Source organism: Neopsephotus bourkii, unplaced genomic scaffold (assembly GCF_033783945.1).
Source record: "Neopsephotus bourkii isolate Nb327-2 ecotype Australia unplaced genomic scaffold, CSIRO-AGI_Nbou_v1 NB_168, whole genome shotgun sequence".
In the NCBI taxonomy this organism is placed as follows: domain Eukaryota; kingdom Metazoa; phylum Chordata; class Aves; order Psittaciformes; family Psittacidae; genus Neopsephotus; species Neopsephotus bourkii.
Genome location: NW_026900684.1, coordinates 13,746,457 through 13,769,682, shown reverse-complemented (window position 1 = coordinate 13,769,682; position 23,226 = coordinate 13,746,457). Strand labels below are relative to the sequence as shown.

Genomic DNA, 23,226 nt, shown 5'->3' with positions numbered 1-23,226 from the left:
GATATGCAAACCTACCATGAACTAAAATAGGTTCTCTGTGTACACTTAACATTCTATGAATTAAAGTACTTCTTCAAGTTGTCCTTCCAGCGCCCTAGCTGAAATTAAAGAACATCAGATTCTAAACCTGTTTAATTTAGAATAGCAATGAATTAATCCTAATAATCTATTTACTCCATACGGCATTGTCTTTGAATCATTAGAGGATTTGCAGATAGTATCTTGTGCATGCAAATGAGATAATCATAGAAGCACAGACACCAAATAGCCCTTTTTCTAAACACTGGTGGACATGCATATTCAACAAAATGCAAATATTGACTTTTCTGATAGCAACTAGATCAGATTGCTAAAGTGTCTGGTGGGACATTGTAATCCCAGTGAGGAAACAGTACTGACCTTCGTGCTCTGTATGCCTAGCATATAGCTTGCTTGCATTTATGATTCCCTGAACCTCTAAGCGTTTGCGACAGTTGGAAGAATAAAGTAGGCATGTGGAAAAAGGCAGTCTCCATCAGTACAGAAAAGCTTCAAAGAAAGTAAACAGACTTCATGTCTCATGATATTTCTCTAGAGAGGCAAGGAAGAAGTGTCATTTGCAATTGATTTCTTATAAAGATAAGTGGCCCTATAAAAAGACTCTTTTAATAAGCAAGAAAAGAGGATTATAACAGGTCACACACCTGCACATTCAGCAATCAGTATGCCCAGCAAGTATTTTGGAATATAGACATATGAAAAATGCTAATGCATTAAAGAACATTGATCTAGACTGCGTACAATGATGCAGATAGTCATTTTTTTGTGATATGCTGTACCAAAAAAAACTCCTATAAACCAGCCTTAAACCAAGACTACCTGCACTACTGGATACTTCAGCCAATACGTTTTAATCTTGAACTATATTATACTTCTAAATCTGGTCTAATTCAACACTTCAAATTGGAGCAGAATGGATGGGAAAATGCTCAAGATTTCCTGGCAATTTTATTAACCTGCAGTAGATTACATGATACCCTCAGATGGGGTTTTAAGATATGTATTTAATACCTATTAAAGGTTCACAAGAAATGCTTTTTTCTAGGTTCTCATTTCTCTTCTAGGTAGATATTCTGTTTGCACCAAAAAAAAAAAAATCTTACTATTCCAGTCCTCACTACTGATTTTGTGTACAATTTGGAGTACACCATTCTTTTGTTTAAATAGTAAAGAGGAATCAGAGATAGAAATACCTTTTAAATAAACAGTACTCCTTACACTGCTGAAATATCTGTGAGTGAAACCTCTGAGAAACGAATGGTTCCATCACTGTGCCTCTAGGAAATTTTATTCCTAAGTTAATATATGGTCCAATGGCAGGCAAATCCTTAACTCCATCATCCACTAATGTATTTATTTTACTCAACAATGTTTTTATGCAATTCAAAGGAAATTCGTTTGTACCAGATGTGAAGATCATGAGGTGGGATTTTTGTTCCTTAGTTTTTTTGGTGGGTATTTTCTATTTATTTAACATTATTTTCACTTAAAGGCAAAGCACAGAATAATAATCAGATAATAAGGGAATAATCTAATTCCCAATCTTCTGGAACAGAGAAAAGCCCAAACTCAGGGCTTGTATTAAAGACATTACATAAAACCTAAACAGCCAGTTAGTTGCTGGAACTCATCTTTGTTACATGACATGACATTGCTTTTACTGTTATGTAAGGGCAACCTCACTACTTCCGTCAATAGAATGAAAGGCTACATTTCAATGATAGTTTTTCCTTTACACTGAATTATTTTTAAAAGAAAATATTTAAATTTCTGTTGCAGATATCTGGAGTGGGTTCTAATAATACAGTCATTCAACATGAAGTAACAGTCACTTTAAAAATTTGCACTTGATATGGTCAAAACTATTTGCTGTTCACTTAAAAATTGTAGTTACATTTTCCAACCAGCACCCTGTGAAAAAATTTATTATCAAGTAACTTTGTAAGATTTTTCTTTGCATCATTAATGTTTAGACTGGTCTCTGTCAAGCTATTCTTGGTTTTAAGCGAAGTTAGAAATGCACAGAACAAATAATCAGGTGTCATAAGTAATTCAGGTTGAAAGGGACTTTGTGAATTTTCTAGTCCATGCTCCTGCTCAATGCAGGGTCAGCTATGAGGTCAGACCAGGTTGCTCAGGGCTTTATCCAGCCAGGTCTATTTCAAATTTATGAACAGTCTAAATAATGACTAGCCATGTGCAAAATTATCTATATTATTACCAGTACCTATCCCGATATGTAATTTAAAGCCATTTTTACCACATAGACAAGTTTCTGCATTCAGCATCATTATTAACCTTTGTATGGAGAAAAGTTTCCTACTTCTTTCTGCATGTTTGCTATCTGCCTTTATATTAACGAAAGGTACAGAAAATACTCGCACTGACTGCCCTAAGCATCTAACTTAAGTTTAAAATATTTTTTAGAATGCATTTATTTTTTCAGCATTAAAAATAAACTTTTAAACTCCAGTGTTAAACAGCAAGTAGCTGCACAAGGGTTATGATTTCCTCAGTTAACCATGTAAGGAAGCGTAGCTCATGTGAAATCACTCTTTGTTTTACATTCATTTTTATCTCCAGATGTAAAGATAACATCTTTCAATGATGTACAAGAAAAAAAAATCTAAATTGGTTTCAGTTAGTGTCAATATATACAATTAAACTGCAATAACCTAGTTATAATGAAAACAGTTTAAGTTAACCTGCATTTTGACTGAAATATTGAAGAAACGTGTAACTGTGACACTTTTCATTGGGAACAAGAAGCCTAGATTCACTCTTCACACAACTAATTTCACCTTTAAACTTGCAAAAAGCAGCAAAGGTAAAAACTAAAACTCCATCTTTTTATGGCTCAGTCCTGATATATTGTGTGTGTATGACTGTGAGCACTTACACGTGTATTTCTAAAAGTTTATTCATATATGCTTACATACAAGTATGTTGAACAACCCTAGACAGATTTTATTTAAGCAATATAAACACATTCTCTTTAGCGTTTATGTTGCTATATGATTTCTGTCACTTTTATGTCATCAATAATATACATAACTGTACTGCTTTTATTTTGAGATGTCAATGATGATTAGAGTAACAAGATTTTTCATTGTTTCTGGAGAAAGCAGGTCAGATTACTGCTAATTAAACCAGAGTGCAAGCTATATATATGATCCTTTAACCATAGAAATTATGATACCAGTATTTTATTTTATTGGGTTTTTTTCCCCATTTGTAGTGCATTTTTAGTGGGCAATTTTCTTAAAGCTACACAATCACAGATTTTACATTTTATGAGGCACAATCAATGTGTGCTAATTAGAACACTGGTGGTACTCATAATACAACTGGGATTTTTGCATGCCTATTTGCTATAATTCTTTATTCTTCTCTTTCTCCTGAGAGCCTTCATTTTATCAGCTCTATGCAGAATTCTATAAAGCCAAGAAAAATGCTTGCTTTAATATTTTCAGATTTATTTATTTTTGAGCCATAATAAAAGTTTTTCTTAAATTTCTACTGAAGCAATGCCATCATTTATTCTAATGGTTTTTTTTTAAAGAACAAAAACTGAGATTTCACTGATTACTGCTTCTGGGCCAGCATTCACAATTGTATCTGTTCTTTCTGCATAATTTAAAAAGGAAATAATTTGAAACTTATTACTGAAAATTTTGGTATTGAGACTTTGCCAGCTTAAGCAATCTAAGCCTACACTTAGGCTAAATCTAGACAAGCCACATGCTGGAAAAATAAAAAAATATAGCCGCTGCAACATATGTGCAAATAGATTCTACACATTTTAACGTCCAGCAAGCATGAAGAGGAGAAAGCATCCTACTATATCATTTCACTTTTGGATACAAAGGCACCTGCTTATAGATGTGTAACGATTTATGATTTTAACCAAGGATCAACCATGACTTTATTAATGATAAATTTAGCTTATGCAGGGCCACACAACATGACAGTTTGTTACTACCATTGCCATTATACCATATGGATATCCCTTCAGAATCTGAACAAAACGAAAATAATTTGGCAAACCTTGTCAACTGTTAAAATTTTGTAAGACACTCTTCTGACAGTTATCCACACATCATATAAAAAAAAACCTTTAAGAATTGTCAGGAATTTATCCTATTAGGATTTCAGATAACATCTTAAAGACTAGAAAATGTTTTTACTATTAAGTAATAAAATACAGTTATTTCTTAAAGACTCATCAGGTCCTCCAAGATGATGGAAGCATAGGTCAAATGACAAACAATATGCAGGTAAAAACATAATCCAAATTGAAAGTTCCCCTGAACTGTTTTCACACAGACTACCCCATGAAGTCCACTCTTCCTTGGAATCTGAAACTGGAAGCTGTGTTCCATGACTATGAAAAAAAATCTAGAAGTTACTTCAAATATGTGATCTCTAAAAAGCTTTGGAAGTTCAAAGGCATATCCTACCACTGAATATTCAAGGAGGTTGTATTTCAAAGCCTTATACATGTTCTCTTCTGAAAAAAAAAGGATTACTTTCTTTCATATCATATCGTCAAACATATGAATGGCTGGTATGAAAAACTGAGACTGAATCTTCCAGAGGCCAGTGACAGGTTTAGATGGGAACATGTCAAGCTGTTTGCAAAAAGATTCAACTTTCATGAGTGCCTCTGTGCTTCAAGTCAGTGTGTAAGGAGTATATCTGGTTACAGGGCACACCTGACAACACTACCTACTGAGGTTCACTTAATCTTTGAAGCAAAAAGTTCCTGTTTTCCATCACTGTGATTCCTGAATACAGCATTATTTCCCCATCAGCCCTCATGCTGACAACGAGATTAAGGTATTACATACTGGAGAAGTTGCACTTCATTTTAAAGAGGAGGGTGTGGGTTTTTCTACCCTCTTCAAGCAATTTCCTGAGGGGTTTTTCTTCATTAATGTATCACTGCATGAACTGAACTGGCACCAAATCTCCTCCTTAGTCTCACAGAACTAGGGAAATTCATCCTGAAGCAGGTTTCATTTCAGTTTTCCTTTATCATTCGCAAGCAATCACATGTGCTATTTTTAAATCTGGTGTTATCATATTAATTCATGCAAAGAGGAATAATCTGCACATGAGAAATGTCTTGCTGCATAAAAGGAGAATGGCCTCTTGTTTAAAATAATGATAACCTAGCTGACTTCTTATCTCAGGATTTCCATACTCTTTTCAAGAATTTTTACCAAAACACTTTCAAGTCTTCCATTCTGCTAGGCAAAACAAGCTAAGATCTCACTTTCTCATTTATAAAATACTATCTAATCACTGTAGCACTGCGCTGTACTTGTTCAAGATTAAATTCAATTCAATCTGAAATGTGAACATCGAGACATAGATGCAGTATGTCAGATGAGGTTAAAGTAGTGTCATATGTAATGCTTTTTATTATTGCTCTGTCCCTGCAAGGAAAACCTTCCTTGATATGATACAAACACACCTGTTTCTTTATGACATGTTGGTTACTCAAGTCATCATACAGTTAAGTTTTATTTTCTTTCTCCCTTTGTTTCCAAATTATAGCCTTGATTATAGCAAAAAACATTATTCTGGTTCCCTGAAATCTGTACCATCACACTTAATCTCATAAACCTGAAAAATCATTCAATTCCTTCAACAGGACTCCTTGGACTTGGGGGTGCTGGTGAATGAGAAAATTGACATGAGCCAGTTTCAGTGTGTGCTCACAGCCCAGAAAGCCAACCATCTCCTGGGCTGCATCAAAAGGAGTGTGACCAGCAGGTCGAAGGAGGTGATCCTGCCCCTCTACTCTGCTCCTGTGAGACCTCACTCGAAGCATTGTGTGCAGTTCTGGTGTCCTCAACATAAAAAGTACATGGAACTGTTGGAACAAGTTCAGAGGAGGGCCACGAGGATGATCAGGGGACTGGAGCACCTCCCGTGTGAAGATAGGCTGAGAAAGTTGGGGCTGTTGAGCCTGGAGAAGAGAGAGACCTCATAGCAGCCTTCCAGTATCTGAAGGTGGCCTATAGGGATGCTGGGGAGGTACTCTTCATCAGGAGCTGTAGTGATAGGACAAGGGGTAATGGGTTCAAACTTAAACAGGGGAAGTTTAGATTGGATATAAGGAAGAAGTTCTTCACTGTGAGGGTGGTGAGGCACTGGAATAGGTTGCCCAGGGAAGTTGTGAAAGCTCCATCCCCGGCAGTGTTCAAGGCCAGGTTGGATGAAGCGTTGGGTGACATGGTTTAGTGTGAGGTGTCCCTGTCCATGGCAGGGGGGTTGGAACTAGATGATCTTAAGGTCCTTTCCAACCCTAACTATTCTATGATTATATGATTTTAACATATGCACATCTGTATTTTAGTAACTACTGGCAACTTGGATTTTACCTTAAAAAAAAGCAATTTAAAATACTAGTGGTCTTTTAAGTACAAAATGGGAAATATACCTGTGATACTAAAGTTATGTTCATTTGTGTATGACCCATAGGATTTTGCTTATTTATATATTAGGGTACTAGGTTAGTATGATGTTAGATAAGTAGATAGATATCTGTACTAGATACCATACAATTAACATTTCTCCTAAAGATCCCTATGTTCTTCACAGTAGAAATAATGGTAGAGAATATTTTCTTCTTATAGGCATGCAGACAATATAACAGGAAACTGTTGCTATTATTTCTTTTAATAGAATTCTTGAAAAACATTCTGAATCAAGAAAAATGGAATGAAAGGAAAATGCAAACCAGAAAGTTTCATTAAGTCATGTTGTAATAGATATGGATAGGCCTATTATTAATATTTTATGCAGCTTAGTGTACAGCTGGTTCACCTAAGGAATTAGCTTTTCAGGTACTTCAGAAGGTATTTAACATTTAAGGAATAAAAACTGAAATGAATTTATGAAAGAAACTTATATTTTATATCTGTAAATTGAAAGCAGAAAGACATTTGATTGGCAGCAATCTCTGCTTTGGATCTCTTCAGAAAAGGTTCTAATAATTACCCACATTTAAACTGCTAGTTAAAATAGATGCTTTCATTCCTTGCAAAGTCTCCTTAGAAACACTAGACTTTTAAGCATAATCAAAGCAGACAGCTGGGTCCACCCTTTATGATAATGTGCCATGCAGCTTTATTAATCTGACCTTTGGAAACAAATGAGAAATTTAAAACTGCCCCACCATAATTGTTAGTGGCAGCCCTTTTAGCAGCCTTTAATTTGCACTTCACTTTAATATCTGCTTCCAGTTATGATGTAAATGTTAACAGGATCTGACACTGTTAATTGTGTTCTAGTGTCTGAAGCAGTGGCAAAAGAGTGTGCTTGGAGTAACCTAGAACATGACCTTAGTGAATAACAAAATGCATCAACCCCTGCTATTCAAAGTGTAAGGCAAAAATGAACACTGCTTTAGCTGGCACCTGAGTGATATACAGTGCTGCAATAATTAGGAATAAGGGTGGAAATCATGTTCAACAGACTCATCTTTCAAGGTTATATAGGATCTGATTGTCCTTTAAATTGCTTGCAAAAGATACCTGATAGGAGAAAACATGTTCTCAATATATTTTTTTTTTTCTGATACATACTGTTCCAGCAGAGAAGGAGTACTACAATGTAACAAACTAAAACATTAATCAGTTCAGTTCAGGAGGATTGCAGTTCACATTCTAATCATACATAATACAAGTCTGTTGAAATACAGATTTATAATAATTTGATCAAGCAGACATAATGAGTCACTGGATACATTACAGAAAGTAATGGAGTGCATTTTTGCCATAGTTAATTGGTTTAACATGACATAAGCTGCTGATGCCATCTATACTCTATCAGAACATATGTAGCTTTGACCATTATAAAAAAATAATAACAGCCGGTCACATTGCAGGATGGACATAACAGCTTGCTCGCCCGCTGGCATTTGAGAGTATCTCAAGCTAAGTTGTCACTTTTAGAAGTTACTGCTTTAATTAAGGCCTTACTGGGTTTTTTTTTCCCTTTAAATTCTTTCAATTGTTAACAGTCTTAAGCATTTTTTCACTCCTTTTTGTCTTACATTTATCATTATGTAGAAGAAGACACCACCACCAATCTGGAATCCCAGACAAGGCCACAAGTGTGCAAGTATGCTAACTTTTTAAGGACTACAAAGCAAGTAGGATATGTAAGTGATACCCCTATGGTATCCTCTTTATTTTAGTACCTAAAGGTCATAAAAGGAACAGATGTTTGTTAATGATATTAGAAGAGTCTGGCAATATGTTCATAAGAATAGAAGATTATATTTTGAAACTGATCTGAGTCAACAGTGATTTCACATTCAAATTATTAAGGTAAGCATGAAATGAGGAGGACTGAATACAATTAGAAACTCAGGTTGTCATTAAAATACTGTCAGTCAGTATTCGCTAAACTCTAGTTTTGACTGTTAATGATGTTCAAAGCTCAGATCAATAGCAGGTAGCAAAAAATTGATCAGTATACTATAGAGTCAGTCTCAGATGTACTTAAGTAAAAGTATTCAAGTTCATATCATTAAAATAATTTGCAAATAAAAGCTATTTTGCAAATGCTACAAAAAGTGTATGCTTTCCAAATTTTATCTGGAGCAATATTTGTATCCTTCACTAACTGTTATTTAATTTGCTAAAACAAATAGCCAAAATACAGAAGCTGTATATAGTGTCATCTCATTGTTCCATATCAGCAAAATGACCACCTAAATTCAAAACTGTTTTTTAGCTTTTCTGCTCTAGTAGATTTTCTCTGGTTTTGCTACTGTTATTTCGTAGGAATATATATTACACACTGCTTTCCCATACCAATATTGATTTTTAGTTCTTAAAAAAGAAAATTATTGTCCTGTAATTCAAAATAACCATGACTGAGTTTAGGAACTGATCATCTGAAACATTACCAGTTAACCGAAGTATTTTGTGACTTGCTATTTCCAGGGTGCTCGTGCTTTTTCTGAGCAAAGGAATTGAGATGGCTTTGAAGTTTGGCAAATCATCAATATGTGTCACTAGTCAGCCTCCTGGTTCTTCAGGAAGAAAAGTTTTCCAGAACAATGTTGTCAGAAACAATTTCCACTTTAAAGTTTGTAACGTAAGTTTTTAAAAGCACCTGAAAGTCTCCAAAGTTAAGAGTGAGCTGGGAAGAAAATTCTGCACATTGCTTAAATACAACACAATTTGATATTTGCAAACATATTTCCAATTTACTGCAAAAGTATCTATTTTAAAGTCCAGTACAGGTTTAGAATAAAATATTCATTTGTCTGAGGGAGTTAGCACTGGACAAGAGATGTAAAGGAGGTCAAATTGTGACTCCAAACCAGCAAGAAAATTTAGCGAGGTTTTAGTTGGCAATTCTTTGCCTTGTTATTTCTTTCACATTAAAGACATGTTTTATGAAACTAATTTCTTTTGTATTTTGCTCCGGTGATAACCATTTTTATGCATGAAGAAGTTTTAAAAGTATAAGGAAGTTTGCCAGTATATACAAAAATTGTAAAATGTTAATGTATTATTTTTACATAATAGCAATGTTGTGGGTTTTTTTCCTCAAACAGTGTACATAAAGATCTATGATTCTATGAAATAAAACCTGAAAAAGAGTATCACAGATCAGAGAGAGATGGGATTAGTGTCAGAACAGGCTATGTCTGAGTACTGGCTTCTATTTTGGTGTGATTGACTTAGTGGCTGACAGTAGAAGTAACAGATGGGAAAAACAAATGGGTCAGAAAAATGTCAGGAGGAAAAACACAAACACTACAAAACAATAACATCACTGCTAAAACATGAATAGCAATCAGATTTATAGCAATAATTTAAGAAAAATTAAAAAATACTAGGCTTTTATAATACAGTAAAAGACACAGAATGGTGCTTGCTACTAATGTCTGGATCCTGCTGAAGTCAAAAGGCATTTGACCATAATTCTGTTGCAATACCCTCCTCATAAAAACAGTCTTCTGTATTATGAAGAAATTCTTGATAAAAATCAGATACTGAAACATTGGTATTAATGGAAGTTATGAGGCACGTCAGAGATTCCAGTTTCATTTGGTAGAAATCTTTAACATGAGCTGTAGTTGTCCTCTGTATTAAGACTAAAACATCGGTTCTGAGAGTGTCAGAATATTAAAGGAAGCACAGAAAATGTTTTTGTCCTTTTACCTTATATGGTATCTGCCATATGTGGAAAGAGTAAGGAATATTTTTAGAACCCTGTCCTAAGAACCTGGAGATAATTTCATGTGCTGGTTTGGGCTGGGAAAGGGTTAACTTTGCTCATAGTAGTTAGTATGGGGCTACACTTTGGATTTGTTCTGGAAACAGTGTTGACAGTACAGGGGTGTTTTAATTATTGCTGAGCAGTGTCAAGGCCTCCAGAGAGTTAAGTCTGCTGTTTACAAGCCTGCTTAGAGTCAAGGCCTTTTGTGATTCTCACCCTAGCCCACCAGTGAGGAGGCTGGGGGTATACAAGAGGCTAGGAGTGGACACAGCCAGGACAGCTGATCCCAACTGACCAAAGGGATATTCCATAACATAAGGCATCATGCCCTGTAGATAAAGCTAGGGGAAGAAGAAGGAAGGGAGGGACATTCAGGGTTGCGCCATTTTTCTCCCCAATAAACTATTAGACATTTATCTCTGCTTTCCTGGACATGACTGAACGCCTGCCTGCCGATGGGGAGTGGTGAATGAATCCCGTGGTTTGCTTTGCTTGCATGTGTGGCTTTTGCTTCACATATTAAACTGTCTTTATCTTAACTCACAAGTTCGTGCACTTTTATTCTTCCAGTTCTCTCTCACATCCCACTAGGGGTGAGAGAGTGAGTGGCTGAGTGGAGCTTAGTTGCCAGCTGGGAATAAACCACAGCATTTACCTATCTCACAAGAATACATGCAGAGCACAACATATTTAGATACTGCATGTGAAGGGTAGCTGCTTATTGACGATGCAGACCATTTATGATGAAATATTTATTTAACCTTGTTTCATCCAAACCAACCAATATTTTAAGAAGAAACACTTTCAAGATCTTATATGCCTTAAGTTACAAGTGAAATAAAAATATCTTTCTGAAACCTTGCAATAACATGGTAAAAGAACATATGAAAACAAGAAATTTAAAGAATATGAAAAGAATAGGAAAAAAATAAACCAGCCACAAAACAATCCCCAAAAAGCATTAAGCAATTAAGAATATCTCTGTATATATCCCAAAGCCTACTCCATGCATGAGTAGACTTGCAGAGCACCGAAATCTTCCAAGTTGAATTGTCACTATAGGCAGAGACATGCACAGCATGAAAGAAGTTTAGCAGATTGAAAATTTTCTCAAAAGATGTTACAGATATAATCACAACGCATTCTGTGCAGGTGGACACCAATATCACTGCCTGTTTGGAGGTAATGGATATCTCCCTACAAGTAGAATGCTTTCCTTTGGATGTAGCTGTAGGCAATATTTTGTCAGCTTTTGAAAACTGTTTCTTTGGTTAGTTAACTAAACTAACACCTAATTAATATGACAGTTGAAACTGAAAGGGTTTATTTTACTGTGCACACTCTTCAAATGAAGGACCACAGGTCCTTTGATGATGTAAATCATTATATCATCATGAATAATGTAATTGTCCTGACACAACTCCAAACAGCTATTGGATTTAGCTTGTCTTCAGATGTCTGTGTCTACTCTTAGTTGGAGGGAAAGCTAGGAAATTGAGATTAATAAGTATTGTGATACATAACTGAATTATGAACAGCTAACTCAGGTGATATGATTAAACATGAAATCCACAATTTGGTTTCCTGAACTCTTGTAATTTCCTTGAAACAAGGCTGGGTTTTTAACCTGGATATTCTATTTCATGTAGTTTTTAGCTACTGGCATAGAGTAAAGTGGAGTAAAAGTATAAAAAAATTGTATGCAAAACACACACCTGACACTAGTTTTGCAAGGCAGCCTACTAAGGATGTGATCCCAATTTGTGCACAAATTGGAATCACATCCAGTCACAGATTTACTGAATGGAGAGGGAGAAGCTAAAGTAATAGTACCGATGTTTCCCTGAAGCTGAGGACACAAACTTGGCTTTTTAGCCATGCAGCCCAGCCCATCCAGAGCACAGCAGTCGGCTTTGTTCATCTCAATCAGAGTTCTGAAAATAGTAGCTTATTCACTTTCTACAATTCATCCCACTTTCCTGGATATAGTTTTGTAATATCAAACACCAAAACACTCGGCAAACAATCCATATGGATAATGTTTTACCAACAATGCATGTTAGATTTGTGATAACAATTATCTGCACATTTTGAAAATAATTAACACTTACCTTTATTTCTTGAGCTTTCCTGATTCTTTTCCTGCTGCAATTAAAAGTAGAAAAATGCATTATTTAAAGAATTAGTTAATACAAAACCAACAGACATACAGAGACAGTCTTATTCACCCTCCTCCCTGCTACAAGATAAAATTAACTACACTTTGCCTGCTGCAGAAAGATTCCTGGTTTTAAACTCACCCAGTATTTTTCACGTTTTTCACAATGACAGTGATTAAGCATTGGAACACACTGTCTAAAGAACCTGTGCAGTCTCTGTCACTTTATCTCTATCTTGGGAGATGCTCATAATTTAACTGAACAAGACCCTGTACAACCTGGGTTGGAGCTAGATGATCTTAAGGTCCTTTCCAACTCTAACCATTCTACAAATCCAATTTTAAAGTTACATCTGGTTTAAGCAACTGGTTTAACTAGATAACAGTAGAGGCCACTGCCAGCCTAAATTACTCCATGATATGGAGAAGATGTTCCAGAACCTTGTAAGACCTGAAGCAGTGCTTAACTGTCCTCAGTTCCATCCTGAAAAAAATGTCAAAATCCCTTAAACTATAAATAATATTTTTTTCTTATTTTTCCTGACTTGCCTTCATCTCAGTGAGTATAGAAAACATTTCAACTTTTAAGCAAAACAAAGTCATCTTCTCTTCCTTCAGTTATCTCCAAATCTTCTCTATTTTTAAGAATTTTTTAATATGTGTTGCCTGAAGTATCCTGATATTCCAATTCAGTTGCCTGTAAGGATTTTTTTAAACACATCAGCTCTAAAGCTGAATCAGCAATACATAACATATATTAACATATTTCAAAATAGCAGTCTGCTTCCAAAAAGACAGAACTACATAGCTATCCACAATCAACAGATTTTTCACTATAATCCCCTTAGTTTTTTACTCTAATCCACCAATCTTTTCCCATAAGTGTTACCTACTTATTTCTCATCTTTTTTTTTCTTTGAAATATTACTATATTATGTTTCTGTAAAAATGAGTTTAAAAATAACATAAAAATACATTAGCAAATAACATGAAAGATTCCTTCTACTGAAGCAACACCACACCAAAATGGATATAAACTTCCATGGTTAGAAAACATCAGCTGATAAAACTTCTGAATCTCTTTTTGAATAAGCACACAACCGTTTCTTACAGCTTCAAGATCCCCTTTAAAAAAAAAAAAAAAAAAAAAAAGGAAAAAAAAGGGGAAAAAAAAAGGCAGCAAGTTTATTTAGTTCATTTACCAAAAGACTCACTCTAAATACTCTGAAACTACAGCTAAAGTCGACAGGTCATAGAATCATAGAACCATAGAATAGTTAGGGTTGGAAAGGACCTCAAGATCATCAAGTTCCAACCCCCCTGCCATGGCCAGGGACACCTCACTCTAAACCATATTACCCAAGGCCTCGTCCAACCTGGCCTTGAACATTGCCAGGGATGGAGCATTCACAGCCTCCTTGGACAACCTATTCCAGGGCCTCACCACCCTAACAGGAAAGAATTTTTTCCTTCTTATATCCAATCTAAATTTCCCCTGTTTAAGTTTGAACCCATTACCCCTTGTCCTACCACTACAGTCCGTAATGAAGAGTCCATCCCCAGCATCCCTATAGGCCCCCTTCAGATACTGGAAGGCTGCTATGAGGTCTCCACGCAGCCTTCTCTTCTCCAGGCTGAACAGTCCCAACTTTCTCAGCCAATCTTCATATGGGAGGTGCTCCAGTCCCCTGATCATTCTCGTGGCCCTCCCCTGGACTTGTTCCAACAGTTCCATGTCCTTTTTATGTTGAGGACACCAGAACTGTACACAATACTCCAAGTGAGGTCTCATGAGAGCAGAGTAAAGGGGCAGGATCACCTCCTTCGACCTGCTGGTCACACTCCCTTTGATGCAGCCCAGGATACGGTTGGCTTTCAGGGCTGTGAGCCCACACTGCTGGCTCATGTTCATTTGCTCATCGACCAACACCCCCAAGTCCTTCTCCACAGGGCTGCTCTGAATCTCTTCTCTGCCCAGCCTGTAGCTGTACCTGGGAGAGCTCTTTCCCGGGTGTAGGACCTTGCACTTGACATGGTTAAACTTCATGAGGTTGGCATCAGCTCACCTCACAAGCGTCTCAAGGTCCCTCTGGATGGCATTCCTTACCTCCAGCGTTATCAACTGAAGCACACAGCTTGGTGTCATCGGCAAACTTGCTGAGGGGACACTCAATTCCCCTGTCCATGTCACCGACAAAGATGTTGAACAAGACCAGTCCCAACACCAATCCCTGAGGGACACCACTCATTACTTGTCTCCAGCCGGACATTGAGCCACTGACCACAACTCTTTGCATGTGGCCATCCAGCCAGTTCTTTACCCACCGAGTGGTCCATTCATCAAATTGTTGTTTCACCAATTTAGAGACAAAATATGATAAGACATGAGTTTGTGTTTAAACTTGAACAGTGGAAGTTTAGATAATAATTAAGGGACAAGTTTCTTATGTTGAGGGTAGTGAGGGCTGCCCAAGGAAGTTGTGAATGCTCCATCCCTGGCAGTGTTCAAGGCTATGTTGGACAGGTCCTTGGGTGATATGGTTTAGTGTGAGGTGTCCCTACCCATGATAGAGGGGCTAGAATTTGATGATCTTAAGGTCCTTTCCAACCCTACCTATTCTATGATTCTTTAAACTATAGTCAGCGTTTGATTTTACAGATGCATCTAGTAGATTCTTCAAGTCTTCACAAAGGAGAATTTGTGTTTAATTTTACATCTTTTAAGAGGTCAGAGAGTGAAAGTTAGTGCAGTTTATCTGCTCCATGAACACTGTTTAGCCTCACAGAGCTCACTAGTCTTTTTTCCTTTCCTTTAGTTTGCAATTACAAGAATGGAATTTTTTCCAACAAAACTGCAAAGCCTATAATGTCTGCTGCTTACACTACAATAAGTAGATTCTGAAGACTTAATCCAAGAATTGATTCCTAGATCAGAGTGCCCTTGCAGGAAAGCAATCTTGAAAATCAAATTCTGGTTTCAAAGGAGAAAGGAAACATTATAAAGATCGAGAAAGACTTTTTATGGAGAAGAGACTGCAAGAAGATTGGCAAAGTTAGGAGAGGAAAAAAAGTGACTGATAAAATTTTAAAATAAAATAAAAAAAACCCAGGATTTCTTATTTAATAGAATACATTAAGATTTCAATGACTAAAAAACAAAGGAGAAAAACCAAAAAGAAAATCATTTTCAAGAAAAGAAGGCCTTAGCAGAAAATATCTTTTCTTTGAAGACTTTACTTTTTATTTTCTTTAATATCAGCTGAGGGTTTTTTAACAGCTTTTCATGACTTAGTTTTCTCAAAAGACTTAAATTTTAATTTTAAGCTGCCATTCAGCTACTAAGAAAAATCTTTGCTAGCAGATCATAGACCAGCCTCAGTGTGATATGCCTAGGGCCAGCAAGACCCTTGATAGCAGCCAAGTGCATCCAGATAGAAAGAGATGTCTGTAGGCCTCAAGTTATTTCAAGATTAACCAGTGATTAGATTGGGTGTAGCATCTCTGAACTGTGAAATTAACCTTCTGCCTAGGGAAAGCCTACTATAATATTAGGCTTTTCAACTGAAAAGAGAGAGTAAAAAAAAAAAAAAGAACAGAAAAAATTATACTGAAGGTGCATTAAATATACCTTCAGATTTTCCTCATTATTAAAAGAAAGTATGTGAATTAATTTATGTAGAATACACATGTTAGTGAGTAAATGTTACAAGCACTTATAACTTCAAAAAATTAAGGTCAGATCCTCAAGGAAATAGGAGCTTTCATCCAGATTGGAAACAAGCAAACCAACCAAAAAACCTCTGAGAGTCATGGAACATGAGAGAAGTAAAGAAACAATTGCTCATCATGACAGATATTTCCTCATGCACTTGTGCAGCATGCTAATGGCTTTGCTGCTATTTGACCTGAAAATAAAAAATTTCTACCAGTATGCTATTAGAAAGCATATAAACATGCTAACATCACTGTACCAAGTAAAATATGCTAATTCTGTATAAACACTACAGTGTGGAGGAGTTAGCAGTCCTGCTTTTACACACATTTTTGTTGCTTTTCCCCTGTATTGCATTGTTACATAAACAAGATATTTTCACCTAACTTGTTAACAGCCAAAGAAATGATACATATTTACTATCTAAATAATGCTGAAATGGTTAAATGAACCATAATATATATTGTTCTCTATCGGTATAAGTCATCTCTAAGCAGAACAAGTCATCTTGCATGACAAGATTTTTTTTATTAGCTTCAAGATAACAAATAGTTTTGAATTTAAGTTTCCAACCAAATTAATCAGAGAAGTTGCATGGCTTTGCATGGTCTTGTGTTGCATCATATTTTGTCACCCTGATAAAATGTATTGATGCAGAACATGTTAGAACTGTAAAGAAACCTCTCTTGTGCATCTAACAGACTGAACTGAATGTAAACTTTTCAAAGCACAGTGGATAAAAGTGGAGAAAATGTCAAATTTTCTTCTGTGTTTGTGGTCACGGGTGGCTAACCACACAAATTGCTATTCTGGTAAATCATAGGTTATAAACTATTCGCAGCATATATCAAATTAGGCTCAGTAAAGAAACTGATTTAAATATGAACAGAAATGCCTTTGCAAGGTATAAAAGCTCCTTTTCTAGTGCTATTTTCTCTTTGTCTTAACACATTAATAGGATCAATATCTCTTAAAACATCCTAACATTTTGACGTTGCCATTGTTCAGAAATGACATATTTAGTAAATAATGTTGGTATCGTATCAAATTTTATTTAGAAAAGAGGCTTCATTTCATCAAAAGCAGAGTAGAGCAGGATGGCCAAAGGAACCCTTAAAGTACAGTGATTCCAAAGAAGGCACACAGCTATTTACAGAAAAGAGTAGAGCTGCTCTGTAAAGGTAGATAATATTCTAGGACTAAGAAAATCCACCAGGCAATTTAGAAACAGTAAAGCTAGTTTCTTAGCCCCATTTAAATTAGTATCATGTGCGCTTTCTTTGGTTTTCCCTTTCTGAAAGTATAGTTGGTATTTATAAACCACGGATGGCAAAGAGAAGCATACTGACTTCCACTTAATTCTGTTTTAAAAAGACAAACTACATACTTGTATGTAGTACATATGTGCTAAATCTAGAACCTCACTCATCTCTCTGCCTGAAACATCTGCCAAGGATCTGGGTATGTGTCTGCCAGAGTGGGCTAGTGGTAAAGAGCCTTGTTTCTTTCTTGTAAAATTCAGGCAAAGTCTTCTTTTCCATGCTGGCTTTATTTAGAAAGAATTAATAGAATTCTTAAAATAAACAAAGTGCTAATTAGTCTAAAACATATGGTAGCTTGTCCTTGATATGTGACAAAAATTACAATAATTTAATAAACATAAACCGCTAATTACAGCAGCTCTGCTGGAAGAGGGAGTGCAAACTTATTTGCTAGATTAACATTTTATAATGAAAATTTTTCATCAGTCATATCAAAGTGTAGTTAAAATGCAGAAAATTAGGTTTGTGTTCATTATCTTTAATGTTCATTCTGCGGTAGGGGTACTTTGTTACTATCTAATCACTTAAAAAAATAATTAAAGGAATAATTGTTATTAAAGATGATTTTTCAGTGAGAGAAGTACCAAGATAATTCTTTCTACCAAGCTGTTAAAACACACACAAGCTATATTAGCTTGTATTAACATATATTAGCTTACAGTAATACAACAGCTTTCATTACAAGAAATCTGAACTCTAAGTGTGGAGAAACTTCTTATTGATGGATGAAGCAGTTGTGTGGTCACAGCCATAGAGAGCAAGTGCACATACAGCACAAAACAATTTGGTAAACTATTCCCAGAACCAGTTTGATCACTGACATTATGCTGAACATTTGTGCTTCAAAAAAGTTTCACAGAATCAGACTTCATCAGACTCTCAGCAACTGCAGTGCAATAGCAGTTTAAACTAAAAATGCATGCAAAGCAGAAGCAACAACATTTATGTTTGTAAAGCTATCCTGTTAGGAGCAGTAAACGAGGCCTTGCTTACTACAGTAAGGAAGAAAGAATGAGCATAAAGTGATTCATTTTCCTGTTGATCTTTTCAGAACACTACCTACTTTTAGTAAATTACTAAATTTCAAAAAGAGCTTTGTAGTTTAGTGCTTGCAGCAGGATTCTTGCATGGGTATTCTGCATACACAGCCCAGTACTGTTAGAGACAGCCACCATTTATGACAGCAAATTATGGTAAAATAAAGTACCACAGGTTGTTCTTGTATCAATTAACACACCGCATGGATGTAAGACTGTATGAAGGAAACAAGATGTGACAAAAGATAGGGAGAGATAAAGTAAAATATACAGCTGAGAAGTTTTCAGAAGTAATGACATTCCCAGGATTAGGCATTACTAGATACAACATTCTTAAAATAAGCCTTACAGGCCTCTGGAGAAAATCTGATGCAAGCTTGGATTCATGAACCCTTATGGAAATGGACCCAACAGTATTTGGGAGGCCTAGATACAAGAGTGGAAGATTTGTTTCATTAAAAAACAGAAATAAATGAAAAAAAAAAACAAACCAAAATGCCAGCCTCACAGAGGTGGGGGGAACTGTGAAATCTGATGATTTGCTTCTTGATTTGCTGATTCAGAACCACAAGGAATATGAAGGACAATCACTGCAGTACCAGGAAGGGAAGTATAAAGCAGTTGTTCCTCTTTGTGTGCAGCAAATTACAACCCCTCAAAGTGAAGCAGAAGCGGAGAAGAAATAACAATATGCAGAAGTTCCACATCGTCTTTTCTATAGCTATATACTTTTAAGAAAAACTATCTCTAGACCAGGGTCCAACAAAAGATGCACTTTCTTCCATCCACTTACCAGCTGTGGAAGTTCTACACAAAGCCTAATCCACAGTTTTTCTATTTAGGCATTATCCCCCAGATGTGTTGATAGGGCACATATTAGTCTTAAAGGAATCCTCGGACCATGTAAAGCAGAGCAGATGAAAAAACATCATCTTCAAGGTGAAAAAGTTGTTCTGGGATAAAGTTACAGTCTACCTCTTAATGTTCTGCAGTACAAAGCACAAACTTCATGCTAATGTCACAGTAATATTGTATACACCAACGATATACACCATGTATGACATTCAATAAAATAATCCTTTTCCAAAATAGGCAGAGAAAGATGAATGCATTTTAAAAGCAACAATTCTTCTGGCAGAGTTGTTCATGATTCATGTAGACACATTTCCTAAACTGCTGCCTAGTGTAAAAAGACGGCCATGCATCAGGCTGCAGGCAGCTCCCAACAGAAGTAAGCACCTTAGAGTTAGGCTTATGCACCCTGATTACTATTGCAGTTGAAAAGAAGTTGAGAAATAGTTTTGGTTTTTATCTTTTCTTTGAATTCAAGAATCTTAAGGATTGTACAGGCCCAAGAAAATGGTAAGCAAAGGCCAAATACAGTCTTTTTCCGAGTTTACTGAATTAGAGAAGGACCTGTTTTCCAAATTTTGTCTTTTTTAAAATGGAAAAACTAAGAAAATCTTCATGCTGGTTTTAAGGATCAATTATTTCATGGGCTGTTACCCTTTCACACATACATTGCCTTCAGCAGGGCAATTGTCCTAAAACAACTAGCCATGCTTCTGAGCAGAATAGAAAAAAGTAGTAATAATAATTATTATTTTAACCCAACAGAACATGCATAGAAGCTTACCCTGGGTAAATTCTTAGGCAGCTCACTGTTATAGAAATAAAACATAACTATAACTTATTTAATATGACTTTGTACTTTCTTTGTTGATGACAGACCAAATACATCTTTCATAGTACCTGACATAGAAAGTTCTACCAGTGTTATACGGCTGTGCAGTGTTGCTGATTTTACAGTGCTTTAATCACTAAAATACTTAATCCATGGTTTAAACAGTAAAAGAAGTATATACTTTTGCGTTGAAATATATACCACTAAAACCAAAACAGCTTCTACTGAAGACTGTAGTCATGGTTTAAGCCCAGCCATAAATCAGAACTATGCAGCAGCTCACTCACTCCCTCTCTTCTTCCTGCCCCTGCTCCTGGAGGCATGGGGAAGAGAATCAAAAGAATCTAACTCCCACAGGTTGAGATAAGAACAGTCCAGTAACTAAGGTATAACACAAACCACTGCTGCTACCACCAATAATAATAATGAAAAGGGAAATAACAAGGGAAGAGAATACAACCGCTCACCACTTGCTGACCGATACCCAGCCCGACCCGAGAAGTGATCTAACCCTTCTGGATAACTGCCCCCAGTTTACATACTGGGCATGACATGCTGCAGTATGGAATACCCCTTTGGCTAGTCTGTCTCAGGTGTCCTGTCTCTGCTTCCTCCCGGCTTCCCCTCCTCCCTGGCAGAGCATGAGACTCAGAAAGTCCTTGGTCAGAGCAAACATTACTGAGCAACAATTAAAAACATCGGTGTTATCAGTGTTGTTCACAGGCTGAAAGTCAAAACCACAGCACTGCACCAACTACTAAGATGGAGAAAAATGACTGCTACTGCTGAACCCAGTACACTTCTATAAGCCAATTTATGTAGTTAAATCCAGGCTACAGTTCTCCTTACCTGAATTGGAGGAACTATGAATTCTACATAAATGATAATTATACGGAAGTAGATTATTGCTATTTGTGCATAAATTTAGCATTAAACTTGAAATGGTCATTCAGGGTAGAATTACTTTCCAATGTATAGACTGTATAAGACATGCTTTCTTCCAGCCTACCAAGGAAGAATAAGAAAACACAGGACAGTGGAGATAATGTGTATATTCATCTCCCCTAGCACATAAGCTAATCATATTCAGTGTATATATTTATTTTGGCAAAGAAGGGGGAGAACGATCTCCAGGAGGCAATATTTTAGCTTACTAAATGATCACTGGAAATTCTAAGGGACAGTATTTCATGGGTATTCTGTTATCTTCCCCCTCATGACAGCTCCTAAAAATCCTGGTACCCCCACAATTACTGAGAAATATTATATTTCCTGATAATATAGTCAGTATAGATGGATCTTAGCTGCACAGTTCCCACTGACATAAATGGGAGTAATTTGTCTAACCCACTCCCTTTTTTAAAAAATTTCAGAGATGGTTTTTAAGCTTAATTTTCTAAAAACCACATAATGTGCATTGCATTTTATAACTCAGCCTGTCTGAGGCTCATTTAGGTCTTACCTTTCCTCTTTGCAAATTTTTGTCTAGGTAAAAGAAAATCTGCAGGAAGAATGACAATTAGAGAGCATAGTCATTCTCAATCACCTTCTTACAATCCAGGAATACAAGTAATATTTTGTCAGTGTTGGGACATATTTACTGGTGAAACTGTAGTACATCTACCATATTGATTAAAACCAATATGCTGAGAAATTTCTAGGAATGATATTTTGTTTCTAACATTCATCTTACAATGTCAGATAAGGTAGTGTTACAAAGGAAAAAGAGAAGTTCATCATAGGCATATTAATCTGTTGCCCTTCTGTAATATATTCAACTATGTATTTGAGGAATACATTCATTTTAACCAGAGATTTGATGAAAGGTTATATCATATTACCTACTGTCTGACATTCAGGAAACTGCAAAGTAAAATTAAGATGATTTTTTTTTCCATTGAATCTTAGAAAATTCAAGACTAGCTCAGTATTTGATTGCTGAATTTCAACTAACTTTTCAAAACAAATCATGAGGTAAAGCTTTATAAACTGCAGATATGCCAAGAATTGGTTATAGTTTCCCTACTGTGAAGTAGAAAAAGTATTGTAAAGCTTTTAATTATTTTCTCTTGGAGCTCATGTTGGAAGCAAGTAGGTTAAAAGAAAAAAAAATATATATATATATATATACACAGATATATAGAATATATATATATATATATATAGTTCCTTCTTTATATAAAAGACATCTCTTTTTCTTCCCTGTCCTGTACTGATACTAGTAGGCACAACTAAAACAGGGTTTGCTTTTAATAATAAACTATTAATAATGTCTTGCAAACATTTTCTTATACCAAACCAAAGACTTTCATTACATTCTATCTAATGATAGAGTATATACCAGGAAGCAGTCACTGGAAGGAAAAGACTTTTGTGTCCAAATGGTGAACTCTGTTATTCACAAATTGTTACCAGTAAACCATCAAGTGAAATTATTTGAAAATATTAAGGTAGGGAAAGTATTTGAGGACTCAGTAATTTGTTTGATAGACATGCTTTACTTATGCCTCAGTTATAGAGGGAATCAATGAATTACAGAAAAGGGAGACCTTTACACAGGAAGTCAGACTGGCTAATGCACAGACCTTAAAAAAACCAAACCAAACTGAAACAAAGCAAAACAAACAAACAAAACCAGAACAAACAAAACAAAACAAATAAAAAAAAGGGGGGGGCGGGGGGGAAGGGGGGCATGACACACCAAAGCAAAACCAAAAAACCCTCCACCAGAAATAAACCACAAACTATCAATTGCAATGGGATGGGTCTTTCAAAGTTTTTAGGATCAGTTTATTGTAATAGTTACTATTAATTGTAACATCTTTTTATTCAGCAGAATTGTTAGATCAAATGATGTAATATCAACTAATGTCAGATATACCAAGAAAACTGAGGAAATTCTATTTAGGCAATGCAATATTAATTCTGTATTACTTGTAATCCTCAGGTAACTGCAATAGAAATTAATACCATTACCCTTAGCTACTCTACAGAATGGAAGATTGTGCTGGTGCCTCAGA

General features: G+C 35.8%; 1 protein-coding gene across 2 annotated transcripts in view; it reads right to left on the bottom strand.

Moving 5' to 3' along the window:
* Positions 1-23,226, bottom strand: part of FSTL5 (follistatin like 5) — a 281,852-nt gene that overhangs the window by 247,894 nt on the left and 10,732 nt on the right. For both annotated transcript variants that reach the window (XM_061373214.1, XM_061373224.1), the window contains exon 2: positions 12,405-12,438. In XM_061373214.1, coding sequence (XP_061229198.1) covers positions 12,405-12,438 — 34 coding nt within the window. The remainder of the gene's footprint in view (positions 1-12,404; positions 12,439-23,226) is intronic.